A 27015-nucleotide genomic window follows, 5' to 3' on the forward strand; every position below is an offset into this window, starting at 1 on the left:
AACCTGTTCCAATATGGGGGCCCTGGAGAAAGCTCCAGAACAAGCCAGGATTTCCAGCAGGACATCTGGGAGTCAGCGTTTTCCTTGCCCCACACTTGGTCCAGTTTGCAGATGTGCCCGGGTGACAGTCCGAGACAGGAGGGAGCTCTAAGAAGCCATAGTTTATTCTGGCTGTTCAGGCCCCTTGGGGAACATAATGAAAGCTTGGGACATTGTCTCCAGGTTAAAAAACAGTGTGAGTCCATAAATCAGGGCCACTGAGGGTTTCACAGATTCCTCAAAGCTCATCTTACAGCCTTTAAAGTGATTTAATACTCAGGGTAAAAAGAAAAGAAAAAATTCCTCCTCTGTCTGTTGGTGGGGAAGGGGTTCACTGGGTTATCCTTCTGAGATGCAATCTTGGGCTGGAGCGTGAGGAGGAGGAACCACACTGTGGGACTTTCGACCTCTTCTTGGTCTATTCTGTCAGCCAAATCCCACACTGGATTTTGATGGATTTGTCGATATTGTAAGACAGATAAAAATTTGTTAATTGTACTTCCCATGTCTGTATTTCAGAATACACATGGGAGGCACAGTAAGACTGTCAGAAAGGCCAAACAAATGAAACCTGGGGTCTTGTTTCATTTCACATCTGTCCCTTGGCCTGACTGACTGTCTATCTGTCTGTCTCTTCATTCTTAAGAATGATGAGCCTGGCTCCTCCCAGTAAGGCTCACGCCCCTGCATGTCTCCTGTGGGTGGGGCTCTTCCTCATCAGGGGATGGACCTCACCCCTCCATCTCTTCCCCATCACAGAGGATACGCAGAAGAGAAGTGACCCCTCTTCAGTTCTGCGCAGTCACAGCTCTTCCTAACCGCAATGACGGTGAATTGTCCCATGCATGTTGATGTCATCTCCTGTCTCTTTCCAAATGGCCTTTTCATCTACCCAAGGCCTATCTGTTGTCACTTTAATATAGCATATATTTTTCTAAGATAATTTGAAAATAGGTAATGTTCTAACTCTAAACTGAAGAGTGTAAGAAGACGGTATTGTGGTGGTGGTGGTGGTGGCTGTGGCAGCTCTGTGTGTGTGTGTGTGTGTGTGAGAGAGAGAGAGAGAGAGAGAGAGAGAGAGAGAGAGAGAGAGAAAGAGAGAGAGAGACATAAATGCCATCTCCCTCTCCCTCCTAGGCAGCACTTTTCCCCAGATGAAGAGGTCAGCGCTGTTTAGCCCTGTACTGCCATGTTAATTTAGTGTGACAAGATAAAGCAGTAATCGTGCTCTGGAGGCTGTGAACCTCCCGCCATCCAGGGACACGCGGTGGATGATCTGCACTGCATGTCACCAGGCCACTGTGGTGACAGAGCCCCCTGAGTATGCGCATGCAAATGCTGGTCTCCCCTCCTTCCTTAGGGCCCCTTCTCTCCTCTTCATTCCCTTGCAATGCCTCAGCCTCTGCTTGACACGCAGGTAGCCCGCATCCACTCAGGGCTAATCTGCGAACTGAATGCTCTGCTTGTGACAGGGACGCACAATACACTCCCTGTCACAGCTACTCTGTTGGGTCTCCTAGCTCACAGGAAGACGTCCCGACTTAGATAATCCACTGATCCCGCTTGCATCAGCTTTTACATTTCAGTCTGTCGTGTTAAGTTGTCAGGGGCAGTGGTTAAAGCGACGTCTCACCATCTGAGATTTACTTTCTTAGGGGAGAGTTTCTCAAAGCTTGTCTTCCCACACGGCCCTTACAGATCACCCCTAGGAAAAGCTGCTGCATCTTTACTGGCATCAGCCTAGGGATAAAACAACCAAGTGCTTTAGGTAAGGACAGTTTAGAGAGACTCGGGTTATAAGCATAAGAATGTAAAACTGAATAAAATTTGGAATTTCAAAGGACGGCGTCTGTCTAGTTCTGTCTACGGGAAGCAAAAACACCATATGTAAAGGGGGCATGTTTCTCTCTATGTAAAACAAAAATAATTACAGAATCGCCGAGAGGACGCAGGCCCACATGAAAGAGTTGGAGCATTGGAAAAGAAGGCCACAGGAGCCCGTTAGGAAGGCCAGAAGTTGGGGTTTGGTCCCCGTGAAACAAAGGCAGAGAGGCGTCTGTATGTCTCATCTTGGGGTCTAGCAGTACAGACAAGGGTATTTTGGTTGGGGATGTCAGTTTTAGTTGCAATATGTCAGATTTCTGACAGGCGAGCTGTGATATTGTACAGTCTCAGATCATATCCTCTCTACATCATCTCAAGCTGTTCTTGTGGGCAAATTAGAGCGGGGAGATCAAAGGACCATGAGGCAGTAAACACAATAGCCATAAACAAAGGACTGTACTCTTCAAGATCACGGCATTCCCAAAATTGTGGAGTGCACGGAAATGGGGGAGAATGCGAGACGGCAGAGCAATTACTTAAACCCTGTTAAAAAAGCCATCAACTTCCCCAACACTCGTCAAGGGAAAACAAGTTTGTAGACATCACCAAGTCATTTCAGGGGGAAAGAACACATCATTTAAATGTATAACTGTGGTGTGCCCCCATGCCTCCCTTGTACTGATAAAATAATCTCATCATAAGCAGTTTGGAGAAGCTACAGTCAATACATGGGAGTGGCTATGGGGTTTCCAACACACACCAACGAACACACCCAAACACACACACACACACACACACACACACACGCACGCACGCACACATGCGCACACACCTAAATTAAAATTGTCAAATTAATTAATTTACGTCTATGGGTGCTTTGCCTGCATGCAAGCATGCATGTGCAGCACATGACTGCATTTCCCTCAGGGGCTACAAGAGGCTGTCAGATCCCCTTGACTCCTGGCTGCAGGCTGCTGTGGGCTATCGCGAGGGTGCTGGGAATATGATCTACCGCATGGGACCCAGTGATAGTTCATATTATATAACGTGTGTGTGAGTGTGTGTGTGTGTGTGTGTGTGTGTGTGTGCACTTAAGTCCCATGGCTTTCTTTGCCTTTGCTTGCTAAGTGATGGACTCCCCATATGCGCCTGGTCCCCGGCACATCTCATGAATGCTCTCAGTCTTGTATTTTACCTTCCTTTGAATGACCAGGAGAAGCCTTGGTCACTTAGACTGTGGTGTTTGACAGTTCAGTAACCTGGCCTGCAGGTTCCAGGGTCAGTATCTTCAAGGAAATCCCTCTGGAACCTGAGATGCGACCTCTCTTAAAGGGGAAAGATCCACACTGGTGTTCTAGAGTCTGTCACGGCGGCTGGCACACGGCCCAGGATGCACACTGCTAACATCGTTTTAGAGAACTGAGGATGCTGTGCTGCAGGACAGTGGTCCGCAGGGCCTCCCTGACTGCAGTATAGTCTGGTGTCTGGCAGATGGGAAGCGCATTTGATACTGCTCACTAGCGATGAAATACGCTGGCCATTTCTCCCAGTGTATCTGGCCATCTGCATTAAGACTCTTGTCCAACGGAGGGACGGCTCTAAGCTTTCACTGAATGGCTGACTTACACAGACACCAACGTGTCCTTTATCTACGCTTTGAAGGAATGGCACTTATCCCTTGGTGACTTAGGTCCCCAGAAGTGGGATGATGACCTCTCCAGTGTCTGTCATGTAGACCATAGGTCAGAGGAGGTTGTAGGATTCCCTGGAGCCTGAGTCGCAGGTGGTTATAAGGTACTTGGCATGGGTTCTGCGAGTCAAAGGGTATTCTAGAAAAGCCAGCAAGCACTCTTAACTGCTTGGGCCCTCTCTGCTGTCCCCTGCCCAGGACAATGCCATACAGGCCATTCACAGATTGATAGATACAGATTTGTTAGGTCAAAGATTAGCAAGTTCTCTTGTGTGAAAACACGTTGCACGATGAGGGCCTGAAAAAGTGCTGTGAATACTCTCAACGGAATGACAGGACATCAGTAGAGGGATTTCCACGTGAGCAGGAGGGTCTGAGTTCAAAGCCCAACACGCATGTTAAAATCTGGTGTGGTGATGTGCGTTTGCAATCTCAGGGCCAGGGAGGCAGAGGCTGCTGGAGCCCTGTGATTGACTGGTCAGCCAGCCTGCCTGAATCCTGTCTCAAGAAAAAACATAGCATGCATGTCTCCTGAGGAGTACCACCAGAAGTTATCCATCTTCCACATCCATGTGAAGACGCACACACACACACACACACACACACACACACACACACACACACACCACACACACACCACACACACACACACCACACACCACACACACCACACACACCTACACTACACATGCATCCAAAAGTTAAGTAACTTCTGAGTTGGGATAAACAAGTAAATATTGTCCCACCGGCCTGTTACCGTGCGTCTCTAAAGGGCTTTAAAGTCATTTGTTCTGATAAAAAGGGTTTGAGCATCTGGACTCTGAAGTCACAAACTCAAAGTCTAACTCTTCCTTAGGAAGTAAGTCTCTTCGGTAACAGATGATTTTGCTCCAATAAGCTAGGGATGCCACGGTGTGAGAGCTCCCTGAGCAGGGGTACCAGTGGGAGCAGTGAAGCATGGAGTGTGTGTCACTGTGACCTGAAATGCCGCTGATGTCCACTACTGGTGGTCCTCTAAGCGGCTCTCCCTCCAGACTCCCAGAGACCTCTGCATTTGAGTGTCACCTCTCGGGTTGATGCTTTATGGAAAACTCATGGGTCGTTCAGAGTTGCTTCTTGGGTTTTTCTGATGACCCAGGGAGATGATCTTGCGCACATACAGGAAGCACGTTCAGGGGCTCCTAGGTCTCTGTGCCTTGATGCATGGGGGCACCTGCCCTGAAGCCATACAGATGCTGGTGAGAGCCCCTTCTCATCCAAGACCCGTGTTTGTACAGACCTATGGATCTTCACATGGGGGGAGGGTTTACCAAGCTTACAACATTTTAGATTGTGCGTTCACAAACTATTATACATTATGCTTCTGCCATTCATTGATATCAGATTCACGGATGTTCATGCAGTAAACACTTGTATTTGTATGTAAGTCAAAGTTACTTAAAGCCATTTTTGGAATGTACCTAAGTACCTGCAGTTTTACACCTTTCCTCTGCTTGTAAACTTCTTATTAACCCCTAGAATACTGTTTTTTAGTTTAGGGCTATCAGCAAATGTGATTAACTGTTCTATCTCAAGTCAGGCTCAATGTTTAAGAGCTAGGAAGAGAAAGCAGATGAACACATTCCCTAAACTTAATGGTTATAGTGGCAGCCTTCCAGGAGCAGAGGCAGCCTTGACTAAATGAGGAGCACAAGACAGGCACTTTGTTCACTGGCTTCATCTTGTGGTACCAAGGTCACACAGGTGTTATACCTCCTTTGGTCATGTGACTCATCCTTGAATATGGACTATGGGACAAATCAAATCTTCTTGCTTTCACATGAAGAAAAATGTGTAACCAAGCAGCACGGGGAAGATTGTCAGCTCAGTTAGCCATATGGTTTTCTGATTTCAAACACCACACAACTTCTCCTCTGCCATAAAGTAATAGAGAAAACTAACCAAGGAAAACAAAACAAAACAAGCAAAAACAGAGTTTACTGTTTACAGGGCTGGAGAGCCCACGAAGACTTCAGATGACCTGAACAGGGTTCTCAGCACACACACATCAGGCAGCTTACACCACCTGTAACTCCACCTGCAGGGAATCCATTGCCTTCTCCTGGCCTCCATGGGCACTGCACTCCTGAGCACAAGGTCACATACAGATATACACCCCCACATATGATTACAGGATAGTGGAAATAAGTCTTTTTAAAAAGAAAACAAAGCAAGCAATAAAGGGGGGGATGGGTTGCCTAAGATGATCAAATCTAATCATGAATTCAGCTTTGTAGCAGCGCACTTCTGAGTGTCTTGAACATAGTAGACGAGGAATTAAGCGGTATACAACGCTTTAGCATTTTCCTGGCGTGACACTTCGGGCGAGGCAAACTCTTTCAGTTCATGTTGTCACTGTTACTGAAGGAATAGTTTTCCCTGTCTTGTCTTTCCATTTATTTTCTTCTGAGACAGTCTCGGACTGTAGAACATGTTGGCCTGGTGCTTACCAGGTAGCCCGGGGGGCCTTTAGAACATGCCAATCCCCTTGCCTCAGCCTCCAAGTGCTGCCTCCCTTCCCGACTCACTTAGATGTCTCCATCCAGCTGTCAGGGTTCCATTTCTGAACCCACTGTTTCCAGATCTGGCTATCTGTTTCCGTATATACCTGTGAAACGGAAAGCCATGCTAACAAAATAAGGAAACCTGAACCACACTGGAAAACCACCCTTTCTTAAGTCACTGCTTGGCATTGCTTCCCTAAGTTTAACGTTCTCAGGGCAACACTCGGTCCACAGCTCCGTCTTTGACTGACAGACTTGGGAGCTTGTAGTCGGGGTGGACAAGTGGTGAGTTCCCCGGCATCTTAGAGATCCCTTCCTGTCAGTGGGAAACAGGTCCGCCCCGCTCGGAGGGCCCTGGGACCTCTGGACTCTTGCAGACGGTTGCCTTTTGCAGAAGGGAAATAAGAAATGGTGAGCACACCATCGTGTTCTCACATCCCTTGACCAAAAACGATCCTCTCACTCTGGAAATAATAACTCTCCAGCTCTCCCTCCCTATAAATTTTCCAGTTTTAGAAACTAGAAAGCAGAGCGGTCAATTCGCTGAGATGGAGAAATGGATGAGAAGAGCGAGAGCATGTTGAAAGTCTTTGAAACGAGAGCTGTAAATGCTACAGGTAGAGCTGCACTGTGTCCCCTGGAGCAGAGTCCCTGGACGCGCAGAGTCACTAAGGACAAGCTGCAAAGGGGATTTCAGGACTGACGAAGGTCTCTGGATCTCGTGTTGACACACGAGGGTATTAAAGGCAAAGACCACTCATGGCTGGCCCCGAGTCGGGAAAGAGATGTACACAGACTTAACCCGTCTGAACGACGGTCCTGTGTCGCTGTGTGGGGGACTCAGCGCACGTCTGTGCTACGCAAAGGCCACTGAAAGCCTCCTGAGCAAGACCAGTGGTCTTCACTCATCCCACAGAGAGAGAGACACGGAAGCTGGTGCCAGCGGGGACCAGGGGACCTCCAAGATCCCAGCTCTGTGAGCAGGGAGGAAGCACCGCACCAGTGTGTACGGCTTGTGGATCCGCCTTCCTTCCCGTGTCCTTTTCTGGTGGTGGACTCATTAGGAAGGTTTTTCTGGATACCCGTCGTAGCTTGTACCTGTGCTCCCAGCACACGGGCAGCTGAGGCAGGAGGGTTATCAGAAGCTCGTGCCTAATCTGGGCTATTAGTACATTCTGCAGGGAAGGGAAGAGAGTGAGGAAGGGGTAGACAGCGAGGAGGGGATGAAGAACACGGAGCTAAGCGTCTCGAAAAGGAACCGCTTGGAGCACAGAAGTGCTGTCCCCCGTTAGTCCCGGGTAAATGTGACTACTTCTTTTCTGTTTCAAGGTAGACCAGGCTGGTCTCGAACTCACAGTGAGTTCTAGGACAGGGTCCAAAATAATACAGAGAAACCCTGTCTCAAAAAATAAAAAAAGTGTGTGCACAATACTCTAATCTTAGGTGTGTCTAGCATTGCTCTTCACGTGGAAATGGTTGATTAAACTAGTTTAACCACCCCCCCATCTCACTCACCTTTCCAGAGAATCAACTCCACTGAGAAGCCTAACATTTTACATTAATTTCATGTATTATATTATGGTGATCGCCCTAGCTGAATTCTAAATATAAAGCCTTGTGTGGAAAGACGTAGTTTCTTGTTCATTTCTGTTCTGCTTCCTCACAGGAGATGGGGCTTCTTATGTTAGCTAGGCCATGTGACCAACAGGCCTGGAGACCCCCCGGTCTCTGTCGTCCCAACTCTGGGTTCACAGGCACACACTGCTGTGCCCAGCTGTTGTGTTGGGGTCTAAACGAAGGCCCTTATGTTTGCAAGGCAGGCATTTTACTCCAGGAGCCATCTCCCCATCCCTAATCAAGATTTCTGTGACTCTCTGTGAGCCAACCCCTCCCACCATGGAGCTGAACCAAAGGGCATGGGCACAGACAGAATTATCTACTGCCCAATTTCTCCAGCAGCTTCTGGGGTCCTAGCTAAATGTGTTTCACTGTCTCCATCCCTGATAGTCCTGGGGATAATTTCCCAGCACAACACACATAGAAAAATTGAACTTTCATTCAAACACAAGTCTGGAATTATGTCCAGATAAACACCATCAGGGGGTATTTTGTGACAATGTAGACAAGGTGATGTTTGTAACAATGTAATTTCATTGTATGATAAACATCAATTTACCATAAAAAATCAAATACAGACTTGTCATCATCTTACCTTGTTGCAACTGAATTGGCCTTGTTCAGATAAGAAGCCTGTCTCTGCCAGCAGCAACAGGTTAGAGATAAACCCTCTGAAATCACTCTCCCTGTGGAATGACACCACCTGAGATGGTAACTTTACACTGCCAACCAGCACATATAGCTGTCAAGCCTACTTTATCTGAATCTTGCTGAATCTACTCCCTGTGCTATGAAACAGAGTTTATCCCACAGCCACATCAGTCAGAAGTAATCACACCTTTGTCAGGAGTACAGGATAGGACTCTCCCCAAACAACAAAATTCTCATTATGACAACTAGCACAAGGACCGCCTTGGCTTAACGATAGAGGTGCTCACTGTGCCATGAGAACTTAACGCAGAGTGATGTACAAAGGTACCAGACATTAGAAGGCTTATAGAAGGCATCAGATAAGAACAGTAATCTTTACCACCCTGTAATTAAGTTCTTATTCTGCAATTTATTTTTGAATGGTACCGATACATAATCTTCTCTTTTTCTTAAGTTTTTTGAATAACATCCCATAGGCAACATTACCCTAGATATCAAAAAGTACATATAATTGATTCTTCTTTTGTAAGCCGAATTCATACAGCAAGCACCTAAAGTCACACAGCTACGATGTAGCAGTTAAGATAACCTTGTGTGGAAAAGCAATCTAAGTGCCAACCGTGATCCCCAGCGTATCTGCAAACCCCTTTCTCTTCCTTTCACACACTGGAGCCCCGCTATGGTAAACGTGGAAGCCCCAACACTGTGTCGTTTATGAAAAGTTAACAGAAATACACTTTTCCAATTTTCTTTGATGGACTTGAGGAGGGGGGTGGACTCACACCAACTGTTGTTTCAGTTGTGGAAGGAAGCACACTCATTGAAACATGTGCCCTAGGAGGACACAATGAGCACGGAGACTGAGTTCTGAGTAATCCCAGGAAAGTACTACACATAGCCACTCCAAATGAGACATTAACATATATTTCAAATATAGTTAATACGTTATATCTGTGTGTGCACACACATATTGCATGCACACACACACACACACGCACACATACACACACCACACAGAGCCTGGCATAGCGGGGTGTAACCAGTTACAGTCACTCAGGAGACTGACAGGTAGGGGCCGGCTTGAGCCAGAGTCAGAGGTAATATGGCGCCTACTTTCCTGTCTCATTAAAGGAAAGGCCTAGAGGGCAGCTCATTGACGTTGCCCTCGTCTAGGATGTGCAAGGCTGCTGGTTGGACCTGAAACAATGCAAGGCAGAGGTATCTGTGCACTTATTTTTTTAAAAATAAGATTCAGTTACATGTAGAGCAAGCCACTCCAATGATTTCATATTGAAAATAGCACATTGTTCCTTCAAAACAAGAACGGTTTAAAGAATCAAAAGGAAGCTTGAAAGAGACAGAATAGGCTTTAAAAAAAATAGACAACAGGTTATTCTGGAGCCACGGGTGGTGGTGGCTTTCATTTCACATCGCATTTGCACTGGAGCTGAGCGCTCACCAGCAGATGCAGCATGCAACCAGACAGAAAATGAACACCAGGGGCTGCCCCACTGTGAGCACCAGAGCCCCTTATCTCTTCAGAGCTGCTCCCATCCCCTCCGGACACTCACACACCCTTGTGCTGAATGGCGTGAGATCCCCTGCTAGAAACTGCCTGATCTTCCATTTGGCTGTCCATGTCAGAACTGTTCTTCAGGCTAACCTGAATCACGGAGCTACCCGTTTGTCCCCGAAACTTTGAAGCAACAACCAAGCCCACTTTAAGGGAGCAGATGAAACAAAACTAAAGCCCACAGGCTGGGAAGGTGACTAGACTTGGTCTGTAGAGTCCTTGCTGCACAGGCAGAGGCTTGAAGCCTGACACCCGCGTCAGAATCACTTATGGCAGTGTATGCCTGGAATCTCAGCCCTGGGGAGGCAAAGGCATGGGATGGATGGCTAGCCAGGCCAGCCAGGACCAGTGAGTCCCCACGTGCACTCCAAAACATGGTCTAGAAAATAAGGTGAAAAACACCGAAGCAAGACACCAGTGTCGAAATTTGGCCTGTGTGTGTTAATTATACCTACAGACAGGACACGCATATGCAATAAAAACAAACAAAACAAAATGTAAGCAAACAACTAACAAAAGATGCAGAAGGGACCTTTATCATCAGTAGGTTAAAGGTCAGGATGGCCATTTGCTAATGGCAGAACCGTTCTTTCGCACATCTTTTTGAAGACGACCAGGGAGTCGGGTTCTGCTGTTAGCTGGCTGGCAGAGTTCTGAGGGCTTCTTTAAAGAAAACAGTAGCATTCTCCTTTGCCATCATTTTATGCACAAGCATTAGATATCTGATAGTCTCACAGGGCCACACACATCACTAGCTTAGGTCTACAGTCCTCCCAGCAAGTCAAAAGCCCACCTAGAACTCAACTGGCAGCATTTGTGCTGGCCACAGCTACTCAGGAGTCTCTCCTGGTTTTAGGTGTTTAGTTTATGTCTCCAAACACTAAGAAAATGCACACAAGTTCAGAGAGGCAGATTTACACGCTCATCAGGCCCTAACACTTCCGTCGTCTTTATTTGGTGATTGCCACAGAGTGCATAAGTTTTCATCTCAGGAAGTATCTTTGCACTGGGGTCTATATGGGAAGGCGTTCCCTGATTCTGCCAGTCAGGCTTGCAGGAACCACTCTTCAATATGAAGAGTATGAAGCATTCTCCATTTTCAAATGCACTGAGTAAAAACGCAGAGAATATATTTCCTCATGAAACATAAGACTCTATTGTGTAGGTAGAACAATAGCCCATTATAAAAAAGAAATTATTCATGTTGGGTAATAATACCATAAATACATTCAACCATTTTGACAAATGTTTAAAATGGGTCTTCTTCTAAGAGATTCCTTTCTGATTTCTTCTTCCTCTTCTCAGAAAGTGCATTAGCAGGTACCACTACAGCTCTAAAATGTCTCGAAAACATCACCAAGAATTGACATATTTGGCAACTTTACCCCCAAATACTTAGTATTTGTTGAGCCACATCAACTCAAATACTTATCGAATCATCACAAACTGAGTATCTATTTCATGCTGTCTTCCAGGAGAAGGAGAGAGGGAGAGGGCAGAGTATCAGTAAGGAACACTGTGCTCATTGTGTGGAGACCCACATCTGAAGGCACAGGTCATAATGCGGAGCCCGAGAAAGGGTACATGCCCCATGGGTGAAGGAACAATATGCTTACCCACTATCCAAGAACCCAGTGGGCCCATCTAGGATGTGGTGACCTTTCACTTAGTCATGTGGGAAAAGCACCATTCACCATGAGGATGAACTTTAAACATCAGAAAGATACCCCGGGAGGACATGAAGAACTGCCATTGGAGGTACCCAGCCATGCTCGTGACTGTGCGTGACACTGGGCATGACCAAAGCATTGGTCCCATGTAGAATGCAAAAGAAGAAACCCGATCTTAATGTGGGGTAGTTTGGAAGACTTTGGGCTAAATCCTGAAAGGGACAGCAGGACTCACACATTCAACAGTGAGGGGGTCACTTCAATCCTTTCTCGGGTGCACAAAGCAGAGGCAGGAGAAGAATGATCTAACAGAAGGGTTCAGAAGTAGGGGTCGTGATATGTTCAAGTGTCCACTCGAGAAGGAAAAGTGACAAATGCAAGAAACATTTGAGGGAGAAACCACTCACATGGAGCGAGAAACTCCAAATGTTGATCTCACTAATATGGGATGGGTAATTTACTTACAAACCCTAATAGCTCATACCACGGTGGACCTCAACCACTTTGGGTCACAGAACTTCTAAAGAATTCCCTGGAAACCATAGCATGACTCAGATGCACTGTTTTAATTTGTGAATACTTTTATTTAGTATTATTGTGTGCCTATGTGTGTGTGTGTGAGGATGGACACATGTCCACCAAGGTGTTACGTGTGGAGGTTTAAGAGTTGATTCCCTACTTCCAGAATGAATTCTGTGGATGTAGCTCCTTCGGCTGAGTCTGTGTGGCCAACAACCTTCCACGTGAACCATCTCACTGGCCCATGATATAAACTTATAAACAGAATCTGCTCTCTGTTTCTCGGAGATCCCCAGTGTCACAACTTCCGGTGACTTAATCTGCCTCTCTCAGGGTCATTCATCTTTGAGTATGCTTAAAATTGCCTTGTCATTACCGTGGTGCTATTGTTTGAGCCTTCATCGTTTGTGTCCAGCCCTTCAGACGTGTGTGTGTGTGTGTGTGTGTGTGTGTGTGTGTGTTTCACTGGCACAGGAGGAATCCATCCAATGAGCTCTCTTAGTTGGGCACTGCCTGGGAGCAGGCAGTAGTCAAAACAATAAGCAGATGAGACACAGCAGAGAGAAAATAGCATGCGGGGAGTCTGGCTGCTCACTGTGCTGACCTCAGTGCTCCTGCCCACCCGCTCCCTTCCCCTGTAGCCTTGCGCTCAGTGGTAAGTAGCCAAGTCGGGAAGAGTGAGCAGCTGTGGAGAGTGCGGCTGAGCTTGCCAAGGGACAGACAAGAAGACACAAACTGTGCCTGAGTTGTCATGAAGAAGGGTGAGGGACCTGGACCTGGAAGCCAGCCTGACTGCATACTCAGTTTCTGTGACCTGGAACATCTTTTAGTTTCACCGCGCCTCAGTTTCTTCAAATATAAAAGGGAATTAATACCAGTACCTAGCTAGATAATTGTGAAAGTTATGAGTTACTGTGGTAGTAAAAAGTGTTTGTGTGTGTTGCATTAGCTAAAATTGGCGGGAAAACCTGGTCATGTAGCAAAATAACTGAAGGCTGTTTGACCCATGAAAATTAACAATGATGGAAGCATCTATAGCTAATGTTTCCTCAACATCCCATGGGAAAGACTAAGAAGCCAACTTTGATTCTGGCTAGGTTTAGTCATGCCATCTTAGCGTGATCATCACATTTTGTATGGATTCTGCCCCCCATCACGTGTCAGAAGCAGCTTCCTCGAAAAGCAAAGGACGACCTAAACATCATGCACACTCCCTTGGATAGCCTGGTTACTTGAAGGCATTTTATGAGGCCTGAGGTGAATCTTCTGTGTGGTTCTTAAACACATGATCATTTCAAACAAAGGGCTGAAGCCAAGCTCCTAGAGACTGGCGGGCAGGGAGACCAGGAGAAACCTACCATTGTGTTGTGCTGAGCAGGGGGGGTCCTAGGACCACAAGTCTCTTGCGTCAGCAGAGAAACTGGCTGAAATTCCTCAGAGTGAGGCTTGTTGGGAAAACTCACATGTAAGGGAAGGTGAAAGGCTGGGAGCCTCTCGCTCTCCTCCTCTTCCACTTTCTGTCTGCTTGTCACCATGGCTACCTCTCCATCTGTCTCCCCATACGGAGAGGCTGGTCGCTTGGAAGACATCCTGGAAGGAACAAAAGAGGAGAAAATAATGAAACCTCCACATAAATCCTTAATGCCTTCATTGTGTGGTTAGGGGCCATTGTAACAGAAATGCCTTTTTGTGCTGGCGGAGAGCAGGAAGCCATCCAAACACCATTGCACAGCGCACACAATCAGAAACAATGGCCAAGCAGGTAGCGACAGAACGGGGCTTGTTTGCTGTGAGAATAATGCACTAATATAGCACTCTCTTGTATTCTGGCTTCTTAAACAAGAAAATTCACCTAAGAACACTGCAGAAGGCAAGTCCATTCCGTTTTAAAGGGAAGAAAAGTAGCCATGTAGTTTTACACTTTGATAGACCTTATTCAAAACAGAACATCTGTGAATTGGAAAATACTATGGGCAGTTTAAAAGAAAGAAAGGCACTGAAATTTCCCCCACCCCACCCCAAGAAAATATATATCATAAAAGAAATACATGCTTTCCACTCTAACAAGTGTGCATTGCTTTAACAGCAAGATTGCTGTAAGACATAGAAACGTGCCTCAAAGCGGTCCTCAGAAAAACTGACAGAAAGTTGGATATTTGCTCAAAACTTAAGAACTGCAAACATTTTAACTCGTGAAACATTTAACCCATTTTGACATTTGGTCCTAACATCAACATGTTGAGGTAACAAATCACACTGGGGTATTTTTAGAAGTTTCGTTTCTATCTGCATAAGCCTATCCGTTATTTAGACGTCAGTTTATTGTTATTTACTCCTCAGAACATTTAAGGACAGAAAGAAACTCCCGTGCTCTGACTCAGTAAGAAAGGCTAAAGGAAGCCAGGCTTAGATAAAGGGACAAGAATTGAGCATTGTCTTTGTGTTTCAGTCGGGTTCAGAATATCATCTGAGCTTAAAATACATGGCAAACCTTTTCGGTGAGGGGCTAGCTCTTTCTCCTGTCATGAAAAAGTTTTATATAGAAATGGAACTGAGTTGAAATGCCCAATGTAAAAACAATTGGCTGCCTTGTGGTATGTACAGCTTGATCTGAGCTTGAGAGAATAATTTTCTTTTTGTCCTGGCTGTTGATCAACATACAAAGAGTGTCTGTAGAACCCTCCCTTTTCATTCTAGACCCGTGGGACAAGAGGCAGAAATCGTATTCCCTGGAGGAAGGACTGTGCTACTGTTACTCACTTTCACATTTCAAATGTATTTCCAAACGATCTGTTCTCATCCCTGAAGAGTGATTCTGCCATTAGTGACAGACTCTCTCCCTCGCTCAGTTCACTCTTCTTTAAACTCAGAGATAGCATCTGCCTCTTAAGGTTTTTTTTTAAAGAAAACCAGTAGAGTCCTTGACTAGAGGCAGACACTCACTGAGTGCAGGCTCTTGCTTACACTGCAGACTTCAGACCTACCACATGAATCTCCACCCTCAAAAAAAAATAAAAAAAGAAAGAAACAGAAAAAAAACTGCTTCAAAGTAAGGAGGACATTTTCTTCTTAGAGTTTAGCTGTAAAATAAGCAAGTCAAATTCACCCATCAGGAAACCTCCCCCAGACCTGCTTAATGTACTTAGATGTAAACTAATAGCACGAGTCATCAAGCGATTTTAAAGAAATGGTAATGGAGATGCTGTTGACCAGCTAAGATAGGAATATTCAAGAGGAGGAGGAAGCATCTAGAGGCAGCTGTCATGTGAGCTCTCAACACTCAAGTGTAGCGACTTTCCTCTCTGAGGCAAAGGCTTATTCTAAGTTTACTCTAAATCGAGAGAAGGGTGGAAAGGGCTGAATTGTTTAGGTCTTATTGGCAATCTCACTAGTTACATTATTACATACTACACTGGGAGTAGTCAGATCTCAGGGTTCTGATTCTGTTCTGCACCAGCGAACATCTCATCACTTATTAGGAGGAGATGCTCACACCTTTAAGGTCTTTGTGGGGAGATCTATCATAGCACACGAGTAGGGAGACTTTTAACCACTGGTTGTTTCACTTGTAATGAAACCACCATGTTTGTGGTCTACAGGAGCATGGCCGTTCTTACTAGAACAGATAGATGGTGTTCTACGGTCCTCCAACCTAGCCTCACCTGCAATCAGTCTCCCTGTGCCTTACAATTCTAGACTACTAACAACACTTGCCCCCTGGTAATCAGGCAAGAAAACTAGCTCAGATGATCTCCAAGGTCATCGCAATTCCACGGTTCTCAGAACTAAGACCAAAGTGAGAATTTGTACTTTGTTGATATCATTATTAGTGAAACTCTGGAAGTAGAAACACAGAAAACATTGTAGACAGAGATGCTGGCACTGTTCTCACTGTGTACAGCCACACCTGGGCACAGACCCACGTCATGAACAAGTGGCTAAGTGACATTCGCCAAGCACAGCATCTGATGGAGTAAAAAGCTCAAGGTCAAGATGCCAGAAGGCAAGTGATCCCCCCAGCTCCATTTTCAAAACATTGTCAGCTGCCCTTCTCCTGTTGGCCTTTGGGAAGCATGCTAATAAATGTCAGGTAAAGCCTTCTGCAAGACAGATGCTTGCAGTAAGAACAGGCATGGTTATGATTCAGTAAAAAGTAAAATTCTACCAAGGGGATCCATGTTGGGTGGAGCAAAGTCATAGTTCCTGAACGCAGGGAGGCATCATAGACTCATCTTGGTTTAGGAGAGCTACAGTGATCACAGTTGCTTGGCTGTGCTGCTGGGTGGAAGCATGTTGGGGCAATCTGGGTATAATGTACGATCTTATGTGCTTTACCCACGACAAAAACCCAGACTTCAGAGAAGGTGGCCTGAGACAGACAGAACTCAAGATGGTGGTGACTTGTAGGACTGTGCTTCACGGGTATATCGGAGGTGTCTTGGCTCACTTTTATGTCTGGCCAAGGAAACACTCTTCAAAGAATTCATGTCTCTGCTAGGTTGAGAGAGACAGATTTAAATCACCAGTAAGTATCGGCTTATCCCTAAAAAGTGTAAGACACTTACCTAGTGAGAAGTTTCCATGGCACTAGCAGGGTCTCTGTTTCAAGAGTTTCATGACGTGACTAGGGGCACTTTGTGCACAAGGAATAAAACTAGTGAGAGACACCTGGGGTTAAGACCCAACTGATAGAACTAACAGAACTGTGGAACTCTCAGCCTTGGTTCCACGAGGCCAGAGACTCTGGGAGGTACCGGAGAATGGTTTACCTGGTGCATCCTAAGGGAGAAGAATGACAAAGAGAAATGGGAGTGTGGAGATAAATAGAGCTGGATTTCGTGTAGGAAGTAAGGGGGGAAGCAGAGACGCAGACGGAGACACTTTTAGAAAGTCAATATAAATTTAGGGTTCAGGTTTATTTAGGAAAAGGAGCAGATTGAGAAACGTGGATGGAATCCCATCTCTCCTCTCTAGCACTCCTGGGATGCTGAGTTACATGAATGGAATAGATAAGCAACGGTCCCCTTGGAAGGGGAAGCTGGCTCTTGCAAAGAGTCACTTTTTCTTTCCTTCTTACTGTAACGTTCTGCATAATCATGCTAGTGAGATGGTCCTCTTAACACGACTGTGTCTCTCGCTATTGAAGGAAGGGTCTCTAGGTTGTACTACAAGCACTCTGCACAGGGAATGCCTCTGCTTGTGGTCACTCATGGGGAACAAACCTACGGGTAGAAAGAGGAGTTTGGACCTGCCAACAGAAGATGAAAACAGTGGTTCTGAACACTAGCAACACAGTGGCCTGATCTTGGGAGAAGGAGGTGTTAAAGAGCCATGATGCCTGTGTATCTCCTCTGGAAAGCTATTGGCATTGGGTTCCCGAGTTCAGACTAAATATCAAGGCCATTTCCAGCTATTCTAAATTCTAAAACAGTGAATGTCACAAACCCCAGGTGTTCATCAAAACAAGGCCCCGCCCACTCAAGACACCTGGTCCCCAATCCCTGGAGCTTGTGAAAAGTATACTGTTTTATGAAAGAGTAGGTTTTTTTAGGTGTGAGATATAGAACTGGGAAGGTTATGACTGGGATTGTTCTGGGGTCCAAGGTGACCATACTGTTCTCAAGATGGAAAGCTGGAAGGGCAGAGGCGGGCACAAGGGGTCAGATTCCCGCCAAAGGCTTTTAGTGAGGAGATGATGAACCAAGGAATGTGGATGAATTCTGTGCATTGGAGAGGGTGTCACTTCTCCCCAAGAGCATCCAGAAGAGACTCAGCCCAGAAGGCACCTTGATCCTAGGACTTCTGACCTCAAAATTGAAATTCAAAGCCACTCAGTGTCGGCAATGGGACACTAACACCCCAGTCACCTAAAGCACGGATACCATGCTGGGTGTTTCCTGAAGCCTCTTTCTCTGCACATGGACCAGCCACGCTCTCCCATCAGGCAGATTTCTCCTCAAATTTCTCTTGCTCCATAAGCACTCACTACAACACTCTCCAGAGTTAGACTCCCCCTCCCCACTTTTCCTGGGCATAGTATTTTATATTTATTGTCTTTGTTTACAGTCTGCCTCTCCCACTAAAATACAAGAACAATGGAGACAGACTTATTTCCATTCCCAACTTCTTGATCGACATCTAAACATCTCTGAAAATGGCCTTTCAAATACACCTGTTAAAGGAACAGCTACAAACGCTAAGGACTGTGTGGGGACAGCAGTGACTACAGATGTTGGCATCATGTCTTAAATGTCAGAGAGAGGGAAGTATGGCCAGGTGGCAGCATTGTCTTTCTTCCTGGAATTCCAATAATGGTCTGTTTCATTTCAACCATCTCACATGTTAACATTCATAAATCTTGGGGCCTTGTGTGAGTTTGTTCCCCACATTTAATTTTTAGAGTTCTTATAAAAGTATCTTACAGTTCTGTTTCAAATGTGTGAGGAAGGCTGGAGAGAGGGCTCAGTGGCTAGGGGTGCTCACTGTGCGTTATGAACAGCACTCTGGGCTCAGTGAGGGCAGTCTGGCTTACCACCCTAAAACCAGCACCTTCAGGGCATCCACTGGCTTGACTTCCTTTCCCATAGACTCTAGTTCTCTAGGTCCAAGCAGACGCAGTTACGTATACTTCAGTAAAATCCCTAACAGACAGCTCCACCATGGATGTATCTGTCCTGTGAAGAATGAGAATAAAAGTGAGCTGTTTCCTCATGATACAACTCGTGTATCATGAGGAAACAGCCATAGGAGATATACTGGATTTTCTGGTTTGCCTTTAAGTGAGTAAAAGAGTACATGCACCCATTCATCAATTACCAATCAATCATTTAATCCACTAAAAATATCTAAAGACAACCCAATATTTCAAGTAGATGGCAACATAATTAATAAGTGAAGAATATTCTGGGGTAGATGCTTTCTCAGTAGAGTGTATACTAAGTGAGACGGACAACAGAATGATGCTATGTCAATAGATTCATCAGAGGATACTTCCATAACATATGAAGATTAAACATACGTCAATAAACACAGGAGGAAAAGTGACAGTATAGCCCCCACACAGAAGCATTCTCAAGCACACGCACATGCATACTCACACACATTCACACACTCTCATACACACATGCACAAACTCACACTAACACGCTTGCACACACACTCACACAGGCAAACACACACGTAAATGAAAACCTAAGTGTCTTGAAAGGAGAAACAGAGTTGCTTTGGGATAGTAGAGAAAATGGTCTGGGTGAGGCAAAGGGGAGGGAACACAGGAGATGAAAAGGAGGGGTAAGATTAAACATCAAACTTCTGGTTAAGCAACAACAATTTCAGTGGCTAAACTAGAAAGCTGAAATCTATACAAGGGCAGAGAAAAACTAGCCAGTCAGAGCTCAAGAATCACATAGCAACGTCACCTAGTTGGTTCGTGTGTGTGTGTGTGTGTGCGTGTGTGTGGGGAGCACACATGTATATGAATGGTGTGTATGTACACACATGTGTGTATAGGTGCATGTACACACAGTGTCAGTGTGTATACACATGTGTGTGTGTGTGTGTGTGTGTACAGGTGTTAATTCCAGAGGCCAGTCTCAGTAGCGTTCCTCAGAAGCTGTTCACTCTGTTTATTCGAACAAGGTCTTTCCCTGAGGCCTGGCTCCCAGCTAGGCTAAGTTGTCTGGCCACGGAGCCCAGAGATCCGTCTGTTCCCACATGCAGTGCTGGGATTGCAAAGTGAGCCAACGCCAGCTTCTTCCTGGGCACTGGGGGCCTCGCTTGGGTCCTCATGCTTGCAGGGCAGAGCTTTACTGACTGAGCTATCTCCCAATAAGTAGGGTTTTAGAAAGAGAAACAATTCATTTCCAAACTGTTCACTCTTAAGAGATCACTGAACCAAGATGAGTGAGCAAAGAAAACTATTGAAGAAAACTTAAATTGATAGGCAAAGCAGCAGGATTATTCTCCTGGTTTGACACAGGACACTTCTTAATCCCGTGCCGTGTTCTTTACCAACTGATGACTCTTTCAAATACCAGTTTCTAATGTCCACCCTCCTCTTGTGTTAAGACATAATCAAGGAATAGATCATGTTTGAAAACACTTGAAGATGGTTAAAGAGATGCGCCCTGTGATGAGAACTTGACAGACACTGTGCAAAATAAATAAATGAACCAGCAATTCTTTCCTTGGCTTTCATTTTAAATGTAAATATCTCTGTAGATCTCCAGGGGCGGGTTTTGTCCCTAGAAAACGTCCTATTGGATAGCATAAAACCCTTACGAGGTGGCAGGTCTCAAGGTCATTGGAACTTTGTCCTCAGAGGATACGGGGCCCAAGTCTCCCATTCCTTGTGTCGTTTTCCCTGCCTGGCCATGAGGTGACTGGCTCTGCCCCACACCTCTTCCAGGGCTGCGTGACTGCAGTCCCACAGCAGTAGGGACAACCAACCACGGAGGTCTCCCGGGAACCAGACCCCTTCTACTTCTGTTTCGGCTGTCTCGTGCATCTGTTATAGTCACGCAAAGCTGACAGATACCACACTCAAAGAGGACACGATGCTCTTCAAAGTTCATTGCCAGGAGAGGAAGGACAATATCTGAGGGCACGTGTAAACTGTTTTCTTCTTCATTCAAGAATTCTGGATGGAGACGGTTAGCAGAAGCAACAGAACTCAGCTGCATATTAAGAATCTATTCACTGTAGAATGTCATCCACCCTATAGGCGGAATTGAAAGGGACACTGAGCTTGAATGAATCTATGTTAACCCAGATGGGTGAAATAAGCACCACAGCCCTTTGATGCCAGTTTCATCTGGTCACACCCTTAGAATGTCACATTATCAAAGGAAAGAAAGTATCTGCCGTTACCGCTTGTCTGGGAATTCCAATGGTTGTTGTTTACACCTTGAAGCTTATATTTTCCTTTTTCCTTGACAAGACTTTAAACATCCTTATGCTACCAAAGAGTTGCCCTCCTGCACTCTAAAGACACCCCATCAATTGTGTAAATGGAGTCTGTGCCTTGTCATCTCCAGAAGCCTGCTGCAGAATTTATTTATGGTAAACACGCCGTCCCCACACTTCTACAGCATATTTTCCTCCTCTAAAGTCTCTCTCCTTCAGCGTCTCATTCGGGACTTGGCGCTCCCCTGTCTTCTCTGCTCAGTCTCTCCTTATCTGAGGACCTCACACTGGACATTGTTCCTAAGAGGCTTGGATGTGTCCCCTGGGCTCTGCCGCAATGCGTGTGGAAGCAGAACTGCCCCAACCCCTGTGGAGACACACAGACGGGACACACGGAGGTGGAGGGAGAGTTGTTTGCCTTACCACACATTTCAGCAGAGTAGAAATTGACAAGACTCAGCACCGTGTGCAAGTCTAAAAACAAACGAGCCTGAGAGGTACAGCCACTGGGGGACTAGTCTGTTTCTCTGCTTTGAAATGGAACAGGTACACAAAATGTCTTTACTATGTATTACAAAACCTTGAGTTGCACTTAGGAACGGGTTTGGTAAAGATGTCAGAGCCACCAACAGTGCGCACCAAAGGGACTTTTCCGTGGCCCCTTCCATTCTCTACCACGGCCTTCTACTCTCCGGCCCTCAGCATTGGGATCAGGCCCTACATCAACCCCTTCCCCTATTTTATGTGTTTGTTTGGTTGTTTCTCTAATAACAGTAGGACACTTTTCACTTCCTTAACTCTCTGCTCCCATCTGCTGACGGCCATCACAGTTCTCAGTAAAAGCCTCTATTCAACCTCTTCCATTCCCCTAATGCCCCGGATGCAGGGAGGGGAACAGCAAGGCAGCTCAGGGCTATCCCAGGAAAGGCTTCCAAGCCAAAGGAGAAGCAACATCAAGGGACAATGCACTGTTCCTGTGGCAACTGGGATCCAAGAGCGGTGGCTTCCACACCTGCTTCACCTGCTTTGACATGCTAAATTAGGAAATGGAATTAGCTTCAAGATGACCAATTTGCGTTTTGTTTTGCAAAACAAGTTAGTCGGTATTTTAAAAACTTTCTGGGCTGAGCACAGTGGTGCCTGACTTTGATCTCAGCTCTTGGGAGGCTGAGGCTGGGGGAGCCAGAGTGTGAGACCTCTCTGGGATATACAGATAGATCCTTCCTCAAAAAACAAACAAACAAACAAATAAATAAATAAATAAATAAAAATAATAATTTGTGCCATCAGCATTCCAGCCTGCAGTGACTAGAATCTGAAAGTGTATTCTTTACCTGCCTGCCCCGTTTCCTGTTTCATTCATAATGCAAATCACTACTAGCATCTTATACCCTCCCCACCCCAAATTAAGAGCATCACCTCACAGGCTAACACTCCAAAAGTTCTCTGAGTGGAGGATGCTGCCCCGGCTGGAGGCTCACACCTGTAATCCCAGCATCTCTCAGGGGAGAAACAGCAGGAGCTCCAGGCCAGCCTCATCAACACAGTGAGTTCAAAGGCCAGCCTGGGCTTCTTGAAATCCTGACCCACAGAAAACATCTTTTCTTTATCACAAGCCTGTGGAGCTAAGATGTGTTTAGTTGAGTCTTCAGTTTCTTATTGTATGTCTTTAAAATTAAAGCATGTTAACTAAACAGCCTGACACTGGAAAAGTACAGAGACTATTAAACATAACTAACCCTGCACTGCTGCTCAGAAATGGAGAACGTTTTAGGGGTTTACTCTGCTGTGACAGCAAGGAAGAAGAATTTAGGGGAAAAGAGCTGCGTGATAAATTCAGAGCCACTGTCATCCAGAAAGAGCTATTAAATGTTCCTACAGGGTTCTAAACTGTTTTCTTTTCAAGAGCATCAAAACTACTACCCATTTGTGTAAAAGGAAGGAAGGAAGGAAGGAAGGAAGGAAGGAAGGAAGGAAGGAAGGAAGGAAGAAGGAGAGAAGGGAATCTGGCAGCAGACACTTTCTACCTGAAAGAGACAAATCTGCCATTAATGAGCTATTGTGTTGATCCTCAGAACTGCACCCCCTTTCCAACAGACAGAAACCCCAATTTTGAGCTGTTAACATCTGATTAAGCAATCCCTCTAACCATGAGATTACTAACCTTTAACTGTCTTATATGGATGATTAAGACATTTAAATATTGAAAATTGATAAAAAGTAGAAGTTATAAAAAATGAAAAAAATTAGTGCCTGCCCATAAATGGTCACTTGTTGTGAATTATTCAATTCATGTATTGTAACAGATTGGTCATTAATCACAGAAACAGCAGTTTAACCTTCAGCACATCTACAGGTTAAAAATGTCAGAGTCCTTTTGTTGTGATTATTTATAAATTACTTAGGATAATGCAGACTTAGGAGCTGGGACTCAGAAGTTTGTTATTTATAGACACAGAGGGTATACTTTTTAGGGAAACAAGAAGCTTTTTCCATTTCAGTCTGGTTGTGCCTTTTTGACAGCTCTAAGTTCGCAGGATGTGGAGGGATGATTTAAATTTTACATCAGAATTGTGGCTGCCCTGGACCTTTTCCCCTTCTCAAGGGAGGCATTGTTCTTGCCTTTCCATAACCGGGCGTGACAGCGCCAGACTGGAGTCATAAGGTGGGCCTCCGAGTCAGCACCAAGCAGACCTTCTCCAGAGTTTCCGCAGATGCCCAGCTCCTTGTGTGTCTGTGAGCTGGGCCAGCCAGCACAGCTACCTACACCCTGGCATCCAGGATAGATAGAGAGGAAGGAAAACTCTCTCTTTTGGGACATGCTGCAGAAGGCTTTAATTAAAAATCCCCCTCAAAGCAGTCAGACCCAGACCAAAATCCTAAGCTCTGCTTTAATTTGAGTAGCATTTATTTTTTCTAACCCTGATTGTGAGAAGCTGGACACACACACACACACACACACACACACACACACACACACCATCATCATCATCATCATCTGTTCTAGGCTAGAGAAACTTAAAGGAACTGAGAAAAGTCAGAAGTCTTGAATTTTTCTGAGACATACAGTTGTCACATCTGTAAATGTCTGTTTACAAGCAGTTGGGTAGGCAGGAACAGGAAAGGACATGAGCTCGGCACCTAGACTCAGTGCCCTGCTAAGACATCTGTTAAAACTGCCTGCAGAGTTTAGCAGCTAAACACTAAACTGAACTCCTGGAAACCAGTTGCAGAGAGGGAGAAGTGATGAGCAAAGGGGTCAAGACTGGGCAACTGAAACCCACAGAGACAGCTGACCTGAACAAGGGGGAGTTCATGGACCCCACACTGATGGCTCAGAGGCCAGAATGGGACTGATCCAGACCCCCTGAATGTGGGTGTCAGTTAGGAGACCTGGGCAATCTATGGGGCCTCTAGTAGTGGATCAGTGTTTATCCCTAGCATACCAATGGACTTTGGGAACTCATTCCATATAAAGGGAAACTCTCTCATCCTAGACACATGGGGGAGGGCCTAGGCCCTGCCCTGTATCATATGACAGACTTTGGAGATCCCCCATGGAGGACCTCATCCTCCCTGGAGATTGGGGTGGGGATTATATGGGGAGGGGCTGGGGGAGCGGGTGGGGGCCGGGAAGGAGGTGAGGGAGAGGGAGCTGGGATTCACATGTGAAGCAAGCTTGTTTCTAACTTAAATAATAAATAAATAAATACTGCCTGCAGAATCCCTACAAACAGGGAAATCTCTCATGGCCATCGGCACAGTTTCCACTGAGAAGAGTAATGGTTCTGTGTCTATTGTTCTCTCCATTTGGGGAAATGGAGGTGTTCTGTGTCAGGTAAATAAACTATGGTATGCATGGGGGGGTGAGGGAAGGAGAAAAGAGAGAGAAAAGCCTGGGAAGGAGAAGAGAGATGAATGGACTGTGTTAGAATACGTCAATAGTTTCACAGGAGCATCTTAAATTATGGGCTGGACATCTCATTTTACATACTTAAAATTGCATGCTAATTGCTCTCATTTACCATACCATCCTAAACTACCTCCCAATCTATAAATTTATAAACCTATAAATCTGAAAGTCACCGTGTACATACGTAACAGGTGACTATTAACCTATGAATCTGAAAGGCGCAGGCTGTGCACGCCAACAGCCAACCCTTTCCACCACATGAACAACACTGATTTCCTAATGGTGAGTGCAGTTTCCTCAGCATTTTCAACACAGTATGGTTATATCTGCCTACGCTTCCATGCCGTATGCTGGGGCCTTTCCAATTGCTTCCTTGACATCATCATCTTCAGGGAGGACGGATTTCCATTGATGAGCATCACTGTTCGCGGGAAGCTCACTCGCGAACAAGGAACCTGGACTAGAAGAGAGTCCCTACATACTGAAGTTTGGCGGCATGAGTCCTCTGTATGGGTACCATTTCACTTGTTGTAATGATTAAGTCATGCTGACCTTTCAGGATGTCACCAAACTGCAACAGAAACACTGTGAAATAAAAAAAAATTGACTTCCAGTCTTCTTATCTAGGCTTCTTTTTTTTGGGGGGGGGATCTTCACTCCTCTCACATGACTGGCTAAGTCTGAATAAACAGCAACTTGTTCTATAATCAAAAGTGACTTAATTCTGATTGTGGCATATGCCTTGAAAAAAAAAGTCTGTTGGCATGTTTAATTTACTTAGGATCTAATAATGATGACAAAAATAATTAAGCAACCGGTCTCGTTTAGATTTCTTTTGTTTCCGAAGGTCATTGTGAAATCCAGCAAGTGAGGTCATCTAAAGCAACCCTCTAGAGAACATCCCCACAGCAGCAGAAATGAGAAAGGGCTCATAGTTTCAAAACCATCCACTGGATAGCCCAGTGGAGAGAAATTTTGTGAGCTCCTACCCTCTTTCAAATCCAAATATCCCTGACAGGAAGTGTCCTGGTTTTGATGATGGTGGGCAGTTTGAAAGCCACACTCTTTTCTGACCAAGCCCACACAGAACTGGTGTCAGGCAGTGTCTAGTGCAACTGAAGGAAGAAGAAAAAAAAACAATGAACGAAGTGGAAATGTTTGTGTTATATTCATGACAGACAGCGGTGAACAAACACACAGGCCACAGGTCTTCCCCAGGAAGACAGCTACTGTCAAGAGAGGACGATTTTCTGAGCTTCCCAGAAAAACTGAGGGGAGCGAGTTGACATTGCAGTCTCAAAAGTACCGAAAGTACTAAAAGTCAAGAAGGCAAGCATCTATCAACTCAAACTCCAAAACAGTAGGGTGCAGCTATGACTGGTTTCACAGGGACCGCTGGCCCCTAGCATGCTAACATCCCTTTAAGAATTAAATCCACAAGCTTTGCTGTTTTCCAAGCTTGGCCTCCAAGCTAGTTTTATGGCTTGAGTATTTATCTTCTTCTCCCATTAATCTTTCTTGGTTTAACACATTCCCTGTTGTTTTTAGAAAGACACACACATATGGAGAGAGGGGGGGGGTATAAGCTACTGTGCCTAGCTTAGGGACCCTACCTCTTTACTGTAAATGTGAAAGAACTATGGAGTATTAACTGAAGAAACTATCATAGCCAAAGGGTGTGGCATACACTATAGAGGAAAAAAAAGCCATTGGTATTTTATAAATACTTGGGGGGAGTAAAAACATACAGAAAGAGGCCAATGCAAGATCTGCTTAAATGCAAGGCTTATGGAGAGCTTACTCCCAAACTCTCCTTAGTTCATGTTTCAAGAGTGTTACACAGATGGTCTGAAGCAAACACTTTCCCTATGTCCCGTGTTCCACATTATTTCTGTGGCCAGCCAAGCACATCTACTTTTGAATATTCCCCAAAATACTGCCACTCCAAGAGACACTGCAATGCTAGACTGTAATTTAGATGGTGACATCACTAAGTTTGTTCTTATTAGTTGCTAAAATACAGTCAACAAAAAATTTTACTCATCAACCCATGTATTCAGCCACATGTCCAC

The 27015-nt window shown here is 45.4% G+C and overlaps 1 protein-coding gene across 12 annotated transcripts in view; it reads right to left on the reverse strand.

Moving 5' to 3' along the window:
- Window positions 1-27015, reverse strand: part of Sox5 (SRY-box transcription factor 5) — a 936665-nt gene that overhangs the window by 303613 nt on the left and 606037 nt on the right. For 9 of the 12 annotated variants that reach the window (XM_040743583.1, XM_040743581.1, XM_040743582.1 and 6 more), the window contains one exon: window positions 13485-13716. In XM_040743583.1, the coding sequence (XP_040599517.1) occupies window positions 13485-13715 (231 nt within the window). In that variant the 5' untranslated portion in view covers window position 13716. The remainder of the gene's footprint in view (window positions 1-13484; window positions 13717-27015) is intronic. The other 3 variants (XM_040743574.1, XM_040743578.1, XM_040743575.1) reach the window with 1 other exon arrangement.

The sequence above is a fragment of the Mesocricetus auratus genome, unplaced genomic scaffold (assembly GCF_017639785.1).
Source record: "Mesocricetus auratus isolate SY011 unplaced genomic scaffold, BCM_Maur_2.0 Super-Scaffold_100001, whole genome shotgun sequence".
NCBI lineage: Eukaryota > Metazoa > Chordata > Mammalia > Rodentia > Cricetidae > Mesocricetus > Mesocricetus auratus.